Source organism: Aquarana catesbeiana, linkage group LG02, assembly GCF_042186555.1.
Source record: "Aquarana catesbeiana isolate 2022-GZ linkage group LG02, ASM4218655v1, whole genome shotgun sequence".
NCBI classification, from domain to species: Eukaryota; Metazoa; Chordata; class Amphibia; order Anura; family Ranidae; genus Aquarana; species Aquarana catesbeiana.
In genome coordinates, this window is record NC_133325.1 from 698,859,770 (window position 1) to 698,873,553 (window position 13,784).

Here is a 13,784-nt window from a genome sequence, read left to right on the forward strand (position 1 = left end):
AAAAATGAAAAGGGAAAAATAAAAAATATGACTACGGATATCGCACAAGCCTTCGCACAATATTATAGTTCACTTTACGCAATAAAAAAGCAAGAAACAAATCAACAAGTAGAAAAAAGAAGGAGGAAGATACAAAACTACTTAAAAAAGGCCAACTTACCAAAAATCAGACTCAAGTTATTAAAAGACCTAGAAAACGAGATAACACAGGATGAGATCAAAATGGCCCTGAAGGAAACCCCTACTGGTAAAAGTCCTGAGCCAAACGGGTTTACGATTAAATATTACAAAAAATTCCAAGAACATCTGATTCCAAGGTTTTGTGAATATTTGAACAAAATAGGAGAAGATGATGATATTAGAAAAGAATCACTCTTGGCACATATCACAATAATAACTAAAGATGGAAAAGACAAAACCAACTGTTCAAGCTATAGGACCATTGCCTTATTAAACACGGATACCAAACTCTATGCTAAAATATTAGCCACTAGAATAAAAAAATTAATTTCTCTATGGATAAACCCGGACCAGAATGGATTTATTCCTGGGAGAGAAGGAATAGATAACAGCATAAAAACAATTTTGATGTTGAGAAAGAAGAAAATTAACAGCTCCCCAGATCTGCTCTTGTCAATTGATGCAGAAAAAGCATTAGACAGAGTAGACTGGGGATTTATGATAGCTACGTTACAGCATTTAGGACTGGGGCCTAAAATAATTAGGTGGATTAAAAATCACTACAATGGGCCCACAGCAAGGGTAAGGGTAAATGGGAAAATGTCACCTGTGTTCGAGATGTTTAATGGAACGCGCCAAGGTTGCCCGCTCTCGCCTCTTCTATATGTACTGTCGCTGGAACCTTTCCTAGCAACCCTACCAAACAACCAGGGGATAGCGGGGTCGAGAGTGGAGGAAAAAGAACATAAAGTTACGGCCTATGCCGATGATATCCTAATGCATGTGACTAATCCCAGGGTAACTCTGTCAAATATTCTGAAAGAAGTGACTGAATATGGAGAACTCTCAAACTTTAAAATAAATCCTATAAAAACAGAAATATTGAACATCGGACTGGGGAAAAAAGAAGTCCTTGCCCTTCAAAAAGAATTCCCATTTACGTGGGTAAAAGCGGAATTATCTTATCTGGGAATTAAATTAACATCATCATTTGAGAAAATTTATTCTGCAAACTATATTCCACTATTGAACGAGATCAAGGCAGAAATAAAGAAGATGAGTACACAACCAATATCATGGATTGGAAGAGTTAATACGCTTAAAATGGTAATATTACCAAAAATAATGTATAAATTCCAGATGTTACCAATAGGGATTCCACAGAGCTTTTTCAAAATTATACATTATATTCAAAATTATACAAAAAATATTGTCAAAATACATCTGGCAAAATAAAAAACTGAGAATAAAATTTGCACTAATTTCCAGGAAAAGACAGCATGGGGGATTGGCAGCTTCGGATATTTTTAGGTATTACAAAGCAGTAATTTTAGCACGTATGATTGAATGAACAAAAGAAAATAAAGAAAAAAGCTAGAAAACACTTTAAGCAGAGCCACGCTTCAAAAATATTTGGATTTCAGATACGTTTAGAACACTAGATTTAGATTCTCACAAATTGACCAAAAATGTATTTAAAATATGGGATGCACTTCACCGGAAGGAAAAATGGGTATACAACTCACCATTAATTTCCCTCATGGGAATACATTTTTTTACACCTGGAGAAGATATATTCCGTAGACTTGGAATAAAAAATCCACAAATCAAAGATATTATTACAAAGGGGAAGATGAAATCTGCACAAGAATTGGAGATTATATTTGGTGGGAAGTTGCGTGAATGGGAATTTTTTCAATTGAATCACTTAGTTAACACATCACCACACTTGTTTGGAGACAGAGAAGGATTAAATCGGTTGGAAAAGCTTTGTATAACATCAACGCCATTGAAAAAAGGTATCTCGAAAGTTTATGAAATATTGACAGACCTTGAAGGACAGGGAAGATCCTCCTTTATAGAAAAGTGGGAAAAAGAGCTGGAAGTAAAACTAGAAGACCAGCAAGTTGATAGGATGATAGAAGCAGGATATAATCAAGCATGGGATATGAACACCATCGAGATGAACTATAAATTCCTGGTAAGGTGGTACTTGACCCTGGAGAGAATCCATAAAATTAGCCAAGATGGATCGCCATGGTGCTGGAGGAACTGTGGACAAAAAGCCACAATGGTACACATATGGTGGGATTGCCCGAAAATAAGAGTATTCTGGCAGGAAATAATCAGTTGCATAAAGGAAATAACGGGCGAGAAGACAGATAATAACATACTGACATGTCTGTTTCACGACTCCAATATTCCTAAAAAGCAATACATGAAAACAGTGACGCTAAAACTTTTGAACGCTGCAAAGGGACTGATCCCAAAAAAATGGTTGAATAGTGAAAGACCAGACTTAAGAGATTGGTTTAAACAAGTAGATTATTATAACAAAATGGAACTCCTAAGCAGCAAGGACAAAGGGTAATTAGATAAATATAATAGTATTTGGGGAGGGTGGGGAAAATACAAAATCTCGGACAATTACTTGCAGAAGATGTTGGAAGGCATAGGGTCTTAAGACAGAAAATAGTAGGGAAAGAAAGAAATAGGGGGGGAGGAAGGTGGAGGGAGGAGAGGTTGGATAGTAGGTGGGTAGGGTAGAATGGGGAATGGGGGAAAAATTCTAAATCTAAATAAATTCTTCCTTTTTATCGATGCCACAACGATGTGAAATTGAGAGTGGACAAAATTTGAACGGCAAGTTGAAATAAGTCTCTCTAATGTGTCCACTGAAGTGGAAAAAAAAAAAATTGCCCCCATATTGGCAGGATCTAAAACTGGGCTAAATTGCTATTTAGTTCCAGAGAACACTGCTCATTAATTTTCTTGATATTTTAGCATATGTAAGTGGACATCTAGCCACTCCGATTGTGGCGAGTGGTTAGCAGTGTTAATTTTGTCGACGAAAATATTTTCGTCGACCAAATTAACACTGGTACTGGAGATTTTAGCAAATATAAAATACGACTAAAACTAAAATGGCATTTTAGACTATGACTAAAACTAAATCAAAATTTGCCTATAATATTAGCACATTAAAGCGGAGTTCCTGCGAAAAAATAGTTTTTTTTGGGGTACTAGTTTTAGTGCTAACTAGATGAAAATAAAAGTATACAATTATTGTCATATGTTTTTTAAAGATATAAATAGCTTACTGTTTAATTTTTTTTCCTCAGTATTCGGACGTTTCCATCATTGATATGGGCATGTGAAGCCCAATCTAGATTGCTTCCTGGAATATGCATGGAGAGGTGCATGCTGGGTAACCAGCATGCACTTCTTGTTCTTGCGCATGCACGATTCAACGGCGGCCGTAGTGATTACAGCCCTCGGCGCTGCCCAGTGACTCCTGGGAAATGATGACAGACATCTCCCAGGAGCACTAGCGAGCACGGGCGCCGAGGGAAATGACGTCAGGAGCCTTGGAGAGGAAGAGGCAGATTACGAGGGACCCCCTAGCAACAGACCTGAAAAGGTGAATTACAAAAAAAAAAAAAAGTTTTCCAAAGGTTGTTCTTTGTATTTAATGAAGCTGAACAGTGTAAAAAAAATTTACGACTGGAACTCCGCTTTAAAGTTTAAATACGTATTGCACCACCACATAAGAATAAGTAGGGGGCATCTACTAAGCTGCTGAAAGAAAAAAAAAAAGAAAAAGGCTTTTCTTATTATTGACCTCTGGAAGACTTATCACCTTCATGACCAGGTTATTTTTTTGTGATACAGTACTGCATTACTTTAACTGACAATTGCGTAATCGTGCGACACTGTACCCAAATAAAATGTGTGTCCTTTTTACTCCCACAAATAAAGCTTTCTTTTGGTGCTATTTGATCACCTTTGTGTTTATTTTTTGCGCTATAACCAAAAAATATAGACAATTTAAAAAAAAAACTATTCTTTTACTTTCTGCTATAAAACATATCCAAAAAAAAAATAGAGAAAAATCAAATGCCTTTATAAATTTAGGCCAATATGTACAGTGCCCTGAAAAAGTATTCACACCCCTTGAAATATTCCACATTTTGTCATGTTGCAACCAAAAACATAAATGTATTTTATTGGGAATTTATGTGATAGACCAACACAAAGTGGCACATAATTGTGAAGTGGAAGGAAAATGATAAATGGTTTTCCAAATTTTTTACAAATAAATATCTGAAAAGCGTGGCATGCATTTGTATTCAGCCCCCGAGTCAATACTTTGTAGGACCACCTTTCACTGCAATTACAGCTGCAAGTCTTTTTGGAGATGTCTCTACTAGCTTTGCACATCTAGAGAGTGACATTTGTGCCCATTCTTCTTTGCAAAATAGCTCAAACTCTGTCAGATTGGATGGAGAACAACTGCAAACACTAATTTTCAAGTCTTGTCACAGATTGTTAATTGGATTTAGATCTGGACTTTGACTGAGCCATTCTAACACAAGAATATGCTCAGGAAGCGTCAGGTGTGTTCAGATGGTAAAAAAAAAAAATGGAAGGGGGGTCAGAGAAGTCAGGGGATTTTCATTAAATTAATTTCTGTTGCTGGGTAATATTTCAGTTTGGTTTTCCCTGTCTGTCATGTTCCTTTTAGGTGCATCACCTCGCGGGTGATTCATTCGTGTTGGCCCAGCTTTTACGCTAAAGCAGCAGGTGTGTGGTTGTCATTTTGGGTCACGAGGGGTTGCAGTCAGGATCTATCTCGACTTTAGATCCATACGGGCCAGAATTCATTTGCAAGTGTCAATACAGGTTCTCGGCCACATCCATACGTCATACGTTGCACTTTCACTTCCTACACTCATGTCTGTACCCACCACGCTCTGTGGGTATTTGTATTTGTAGCCTTGAGTGTTCGTTTTTAATTGCCTGTCTTGGCGCTACAGGTTGCTCGGGCTCACTCAATACACTCACGTAGGGTGGTTGAGCATCGGGTTTCAGTCACACGCTGTTTGGCACATTACTGCACCCACATTTCTTAGGTTGATCAGTTGGGGGAGGGGGGTGGGAAGGCTTGGATGGGTGGCTTGTATCTTTTCTCAAAGTGTTTCTTGTTGTGTTTCATCACAGATTCAACCATGTCACACGTATCAGAAAGCGTTGATTTCGCGTTGATTCCTCCATCCCTTACTGGCGGTTCAGAGCACGGCAGCACCCCGTCGTTAAGGAGTTGAACTGTGCCCAGGCTCACGGCGGAGCTTCGCCGTAAGGGCATTTCTTTTCCAGCTACAGCCAGGAAGGCGGAACTTTTTAGGTTCTTGTTCCCCAGTCTGGTTCAGCCACCCCCTTCTACCAGGTTGAGTCAGGGGTCGGTGCACAATTCACTTACGCAGATCCATGCCTTGCTGAATACGCTTTCCACTTCCATGTCTCAGATGCAGGACAGAATGGAGGTGATGGAAGCACATGTGGCCAGAACCCAGGTGTCACCTGCACCCACCCCCAGTACCTCCCTGCAGGTAATGTTGCTGTTTCCTTGCCGGTGGCAGCTCCATCACCTTTAGCAACATTCCCGTCTGTATCACCAGCTCATTTCATTCCTGCCAACTTAAAGAAAGACATATTGGAAGGGAAGGACGTAAATTTGGCTTCCCTGCTGATAGCTTCACAAGATATCACGGAAAACAAGTCCTATGCTTGCGGTGATGTGTCAGTTGTGCTGAAGACGAAAGATCCCAGGCTCAACCGCAAGCTTAGTGTGGCGGAATTCGTGCTCGCATTCAGCATCTTCTGTGATATCATTTGTGTGGTCAGTCCGGATAGGAGGGTGGAGTTACATTTGTATCTTCACAAAGTGGTGGATCTGGCGCACAAGTACGGAGGGTGTAGTTTTTATGATTATCACCGGTCTTTCTCGGCCAAAGCGGCGGCCACTTGGACTCAGTTCCAGGTGGTCATGTGTTGGAGCAACATCGATATGGAACTTTTCTGTAGGCATTTTGCCAGCCAGAAGTCCCCAGTATGCAGCACTTGCCAGTCTTCTGTGCATACTTCCGCTTGGTGTCCAGTTTTTGAGGCACCAGGTCCGTCAGGGGTTAGCAAGCAGGAAGCCGGCGTGTCCTCCACAGGACCTTCCAGGCAAGTGGACAAGTTGGGTAGGACCATTCATTTCCTAGGCAAATCGCAGGTATGCAACAATTTCAATCATTCCGGCTGCAATTATAATCAGTGAAGGCTCCTGCACGTGTGTTCTAATTGCTTTCGGGCTCATCCCAAGTCTTCCTGTTTGGTCAAACCATTCAGTTCGGCATGACTAAGCCGAGTGGAGGTTTCCACTTTAGGGGCTTATCTAGAGGGGCACCCATCCTCTGGTGTTAGGAAATTTCTGTTAGATGGGTTCACGTTTGGGTTTCACACAGGGTTAATCACGTTGCCTACTGAGACCTTTGAATGTCGCAATCTTTAGTCTGCAGACCATCAAGTTTTGCTAGTAGATGATCTGTTGGCAATAGAGGTGGATAAAGGGTTTGTAATTGGGCCATTCAAGTCATCGCCTTTCAGCATGTGGAGGGTCAGCCCGATTGGGGTTGTGTGTGGAAAATTTTCTAATAAACATCGTCTTATTTATGATTTGTCCGCACCTCATTTTTCGCATGTTCCGAGTCTCAATTCACTGATCCCCTCTGAGGAATTTTCGTTTAAATATTCTTCCGTGGATTTAGTCATTCAGCTCATTCTTCAGTTGGGTAAGGGGGCTTGGTTATCAAAAGCTGACATTGCCGATGCATTTAAGCTTCTGCCTATTAGTCCTGCGCTTTGGCAATGGTACGCCATCGTATGGCGGGGCCATTACTACTTTGCTACCAAATTAACTTTTGGGTCAAAGAGTAGTCCCTGGTTGTTCAATATTTTCTCACAGGCTCTCCATTGGATCTTGGGGCACTGCAAAGGTTGTCTTGGAGTGGTACACTACCTTGATCACGTTTTGTTCGTTGAGGACCCTGGCCGGCCACCCAGGGATTTGCAGTGTCTCACGGATCTGTTTACAGAATTGAGTGTGCCACTGGCAAGCTACAAGGTGGAAGGTCCTGCCAACATCATCAATTTTTTAGGTATTACTTTGGATTCCGATCGCATGGTTGCTAGTCTGCCCAAAGAGAAGTTGGACAGAATTCGCGTGACCATCCACGCATTCGTCCGGTCTCCAGTCTGCTCAAAGAAGGAGTTGCAGTCGCTCTTGGGCATGCTAAATCATGCAATGAGGATCATTCCGCAAAGGTAGGGCTTTTGTCTCCAGGTTGTTGGCCCTTTTGCCACTTTGTCAGAATGGTGATGCAGGTGTCAGCTTGCTAGCGGACGCACACGTTGATCTGGTCATGTGGGACCGGTTCCTGCGGGACTGGAATGGCATTTCTTTGCTCATTCCCCAGCCTTCCAGCACATCGCCCAGGGTTTTCACTGATGCAGCTGCATCAGGGGGGTTTGTGGCCATGTGTGGGGTTGAATGGCTGGCTAGCCATTGGCCCTGGGAAGTTTTCCTTTTGCCTAAATTTGGACAGACTTCGGCGTTATTTGAGATCTACCCGATTGTGGCGGCAGCTGTCACTTGGGGCCCAAGCTGGGCAGGTACTTCAGTCATTTTCTTCACGGACAATCTGGCTACCGCCAACATTATCAACAAAGGCAGGTCTGGGTCCCTGGTCATCATGTCCTTCTTGCGCAGATAGACTTGGTTAGGTTTGACCCACAGGTACCATTTCCATTGGTTCCCACAGGTTCCATTGCTCACCATGACCTGACAAGGTTTTGGACACAGGCGATCGGTTTGGCCAACGCATCTTTATCCAGCAACACGTTCAAAGCATACTCCACGGATTGGATGAAATTTCAAAAATTTTTGAGGCTTCATCCGTCTAGCTGTCCGTGGGACATCAAATCTGTTATGGCATTTGTGGCCTATTGTCACAGTGTGTTGGCTTTGTCCGCTAGTACCATCAAGTTGTATATGGCAGGGGTACAGCATTTCAAGACCCTTCAAGACCCTTCTAGTCCATCCATCTTTGCTGCTCACCCTCTCAAGGCCTTGTTGAGAGGTATTCTGAAATCACAGGGTCAAGCGCAGGCTTCCAGACTGCCTATCACTGGTCAGATGGTACGGGATATTTCGGATTTACTGTCATCATCCCCTTTTGGTATAGGTCCAAGTCTGGTGTTTAAGGCTGCTGTGTACTTAAGTTTCTTTGGGTTCCTCAGACCTGGGGAGGTTTCACGGGTCAATCTTCAGGCATCTTTCCTGTCCAAAGGCAGTCTCAGTAGGTATCCGGACCATTTCGCCCTGCAGCTTAACAATAATAAGACTAGACAGGTGGGTCAAGGGTATGTGGTCAAGTTTTACGGCACCAATAGCAGATGGTGTCCGTTCAAGGTACTGGACTCACTTTTTAGATTTCTGGCTACTTCCCCACCAGACAGCCCTTTGTTGCCATTTCCCTCAGATCCTCTAACTTCTTAACAATTCATCGCACATGTTAGGATCCTGATTGCTAAATTGGGCTTAAATCCAATGCTATTTATCGGCCATTCTTTCAGGATCAGAGCGGCATCTGCCGCTTCCAAACAGGGGGTGCCTTCTTTCATCATCAAGCACATGGGGCATTGGAGGTCCTCCTGTTTTAGCAGGTACATCCCTGAACCACGTACGGAGGTCATTAGGGCATTTGCCTCTTTGTTGGATTGATCTTTGTTATCTAATTTCTATTAAACTTTCTGTTTCACACCTACTCATGTGTCTTTTGCCCTCTTTTCAGGTATACCGACCATTCAGACCAAGGCACACCGCAGGTCTTGGTAAGATACGATTATCGGTCTAGGAGGACTCTGACTACAAGTGGAAAAACTGGCCGCAGGCCAGCCTGGATTTGTGGGAGGAGTCTGGGGCTATATAGCCCTCCTTCACTCCCGGGTTCAGCGTCGGCTCAAGTTCCGGGTTCCCACACTCTTTTCAGTCAGTTGCTCAGTCATACTCTTAGTTTCATCCATACAGGGTATGCCCTCTTTTCAGGTATACCGACCATTCAGACCAAGGCACACTGCAGGTCTTGGTAAGATACGATTATCGGTCTAGGAGGACTCTGACTACATATATATATATATATATATATATATATATATATATATATATATATATATATATATATATATATATATATATATATATATATATATATATATGATTCTGCACTTCAGCCTGGGGGGCGCACTGCTTCCGCTGTGATTAGTCACCCGCTGATTGTCAGGAGGCTGGACAGAGCTCTGTCTATGTAAACAAGGCAGAGTTCCATTCTGATAGCAGGGATGTGATGGATTTTATTTTTCTTGCAACGCAGAGAAAGAAAATCTATCACATCCCTTAGTAAGAGCACCTTGTGAAGTACACAAAAACACTGGCTAGGCGCACATTTACCTCTTTGATCGCTCTACATGTTTAACCCCTTCCCAGACTGTTATTCGTTTTTAGCATGTTTTTAGCACTGATCCTTGTATTAGTGGTATTAGTGTCACTGGTTCCCAAAAAGTGTCAGTTAGTGTTCGATTGTCCGCTGCAGTATCAAAGTCCCGCTATAAGTCGCTGGTTGCCACCATTACTAGTATAAAAATAAATAAATAAAAATTCCAGTATATGTCCCATAGTTTGTAGACGCTATAACTTTTGCGCAAACAATATATGCTTATTGGGATTTTTTTTTACCAAAAACGTGTAGCAGAATACATATTGATCTAAATTTATGAAGAAATTAGAATTTTTATTGGATATGTTTTATACAGTAGCAGAAAGTAAAAAAAAAATATTTTTTTTCTGTTTATAGAGGAAAAAATAAACTGCAGAGGTGATCATATACCACCAAAAGAAAGTTCTACTTGTGAGAAAAAAAAAATTACATTTTGACATTGCTTTTTTTTGGGTACAGTGTTGCATGACCGGAAGGAAGAGGGCCGAAGATGGATACTCGCTGCTAGTGGTGACAGCGGTGACATTGCAGGCTTCGGTTTCAGGTAAGTGACACATAATGGGCTACTATGCAATGCATAGTAGCCCATTATGCTTTACCTTTGCAGGGAAATAAAGAGGAAGTAAAACCCACCAGGGTTTACTTCCTCTTTAAATAGGAAGCAAACTTCCTCTGCTGACATTTCCCTTTAGGTAAGTCTATAATAAGGCTTACCTATAGGTAGTGTAAATATCTCCTAAACGTGAACCATTTAGGAGATATTTACATTACATGCAGCCAGTGACATCACTGGCGCATGCACTCTGAATGAACGGCCACAAGTGCCGTTCCTTCCGATGCCCCGTGCTGTGACTGGCGGCTCCCACACACATGCATGGGAGTGACGTCATTGCGGCTCTGGCCAATCACAGCGCCAGAGCCGCCAAACCCAGAAGTAACTTGGGGGGAAAATTTTGTCTCAACAGTGCGCGGGCACCACTGGAACAGCTTTGTTCCAAGGTATTTCATAATGAGCTAGTATGTGATGCATACTAGCTCATTATGACTTTGTCTTACAGGGGTATTTTTTTTTTCCTCCAGAGTTTACACCTCTTTAACTCAAAAAAAAAAAAAAACTTCTATTGCCCAATGCCCTCAGCCTCCTCCAATTCAGTTTTTTTATTTTGCTGTTGTCATGACCCAACTTCCTATTAGAGGCTGGCTATGTTTTTTCTCAATGGTCCCTCTGTACGTAGGAATGTAGCCTGCTTCTCTTGGTCGCTCCCAAGATGGACTATGAACTATGGGATGTGTAGTGTGCACAGAGCAGTGCACATGACTGCAACTAGCATGCGCTGCTCGTTCCAAACGTGAGGTGGGAAAAGGAGAGGTTCAGAGCTCACACAGGACATTACAAGGAGGCAAAAACGCACAGTAAGAAATGGTTTCATGAAAAATAGATTACAGAGCAATTACGTAGTGGATGTGTATGGATTAAATTTGGAGAATAAAGATATCATGTAGGCTGCATTCACAACTGAGCGTAGAGTCTTTGAGCGCTTTTCCGGCCTTTTTTTGCGCCGTTTTATGTGCAATTTTGGCTCGTTTTTGCGCGTTTGTATGCAGCGTTTTTTTATTAGCCAATAGAGAAAACGGTTATCTGTTGCATCATTTGTTGCTAGGTATTTCAGCTTTTTTAGCTTTTCCATTAGCTTTTATTTCTTCTTTTATTGTTTTTTTTTTTATTATAATGTTTTTTCGTTGGGGTAAAGGGTTCGAGTTCAGTATAGGTTAGGGTTAGGATTAGGAGTTGGGGTTAGGGTTTATTATTATTTTATTTTTTAGCTTATTTTATTTATTATTATACAAATAATAATACATGAATAAATAAATGTAAAATAAATACACACATAAATAAAAATCATAAATAAAAAAAACTAAATTAATACTAATTAACAATAAATAAATAATTAACCCTTAACTTTAACCCTTACCACTTAAAAAAATAAAATGATTAAAAACACCCTAAAACAAAATAAAGTATTATTATTAATAATGTATTTATTTGTTCGAGTCTGGGTGTTTATTGTTATATTATTATTAATATTAATAATAAATAATAATAATAATACTACATTTAATATTTTTTAAGGTTAGAGGTTCATTATTATTTATTAATGCATTATTACATATTATTCATTTATTTTACTTGTATATGATGATTTTTAGTTATTTGTGTATTTATTTTACATTTATTTATTCATATATTACTATTTTATTTTTAACTTTTTTTCATTTGAGCAGAAAACCGCGCAAAAACGCACGAATGGCGCATTTCCATTCATTTCTATGGGAATACAAATGTGCCAAAAATGCCCAAATCTGGCCAATTAAAGCAACAAAAAAAGCTCCAGAACTTGTTTGAGCTTCAGGTGTTTGGCTTTAGGCGACATGGAGTGGCGATGTGAACATCTCCATAGTGAATCATTGATTTTTTTTTTTTCTCCTCCAGCATTTTTGAGCTTCAAGCAGATAATCGCTCAGGTGTGAATGGGGCCTAAGGCCGCGTACACACGAGCGGACTTTACGGCAGACATTGCCCGGCGGACGGGATTTCGTTGGACAATTCGATCGTGTGTGGGCTCCAGTGGACTTTGTTTTCTCAAAAGTTGGACGGACTTAGATTTGAAACATGTTTCAAATCTATCCGACGGATTCGAGTCCGGTCGAAAAGTCCGCTCGTCTGTATGCTAGTTCGACGGACAAAAAGCCACGCTAGGGCAGCTATTGGCTACTGGCTATGAACTTCCTTATTTTAGTCCAGTCGTACGTCATCACGTACGAATTCGACGGACTTTGGTTGATTGTGTGTAGGCAAGTCCGTTCATTCAGAAAGTCCGTCAAAGTCCGCCGGGCAAAGTCTGCCGTAAAGTCTGCTCGTGTGTACGCGGCATTAGTGTCACTTTAATCTCAGTCCAGCTTGTAAAACCAGCCTATAAATCCTAATATAGAAAAAGTGAGGAACAAACAGCAAGTACAGACAACACACGCTGTTCATGAGTGAGCATTTAAACCAAAAGAAAACAAAGATATTTAAATTGTCTGATGAGAAGACTTGTAAGCTCCGGAACTGCCTGAGGTCTCTGAGACAACAGTTTGTATAACAAATGAATTCAAAGTACTCACCCCAGTAGATGCTCATCGGAAACTGCAAACAAACAAAAACACTGCATGAAAATCAATGTAATGTCATAGTCTAAGCATCAGACATGCAATTCAACTCATCAGATCTGTAAATGAGCGTTTGTCACTAAGGCGGTTTCAATAAGTAAGAAAAAAAGTTTAAACAAAAAATGCAGTAAAAGTATAACAATGGTTTCCAAACCTAAAACCCGCCCTACAGCTGCGGTACATTTAACAATCACAGCCAAGGCAAATGTGTTTGCTTGCGGTTGCGGCGTGTTACTTCCATTAAAGTTTCACTAAACCCGCATCATAAAAAAACTCTCAATAAATGGTGCATGCTGTTCATATTCACTCAGTCACTATGAGATTCATTTTCTATATTCTGTAAAAAACCTGGTTGATCCTGCTGCTCTCTATCTCCACCTTCTGTTCATGTCCCCAATTTAACTAGGGATTTTGCAGTTGTGGTGGCAACTCTGCACATGCTCAGTTTTCAGTGAGTTTCTATGCTGAGCATTTCCTCCCTATCACATCTGAGCAGCCCATGTGACTATAGTATCACACATGTGGGCGTATACACAGTGCTAAATGACAGCCCACTCCCTCCCTCCTCCTCCATGCCCACTAACCAGCAAAAGACAATAGGGGTAGGATATTACATGTAGATCGATGTAGGCTTCACCTCCCTCTTTTTCTTTTTTTTTTTAAATATAAGTTTTATTATTTTCCATAAAGAAAAGGAATAAACAGATAAGCAATAGAAAATAAATGGTACATTGTTCATCATTATAGTTGATGTTCACAGGTGAGTACATGACATATTAATAACAGTCACTTCAATAATTGTGGTTGTATATTCAATGTTCGTGGCTAATATCCACCACCAGGAAGTAGATTAAGGTGAATTTAAGTGAATATGTCCTATCCTCACATCTTTGTAGTCGTAATTCTGACTTAACCGTGCAGTCCCTTAGTTCTACCACATTAGAGGATAATATTCGAAACCGAACAGTCAGGAAATTAGAGATTCTACCGAGAGTAGAAGAAGAGACGGAAAGG

At 40.7% G+C, this 13,784-nt stretch overlaps 1 protein-coding gene across 1 annotated transcript in view; it reads right to left on the reverse strand.

Annotated features, from left to right (window-relative positions):
* ZSWIM7 (zinc finger SWIM-type containing 7) overlaps positions 1 to 13,784 on the reverse strand; it is a 299,859-nt gene that overhangs the window by 209,990 nt on the left and 76,085 nt on the right. Inside the window, exon 3 of the mRNA XM_073616881.1 lies at positions 12,726 to 12,747. Coding sequence (XP_073472982.1) covers positions 12,726 to 12,747 — 22 coding nt within the window. The remainder of the gene's footprint in view (positions 1 to 12,725; positions 12,748 to 13,784) is intronic.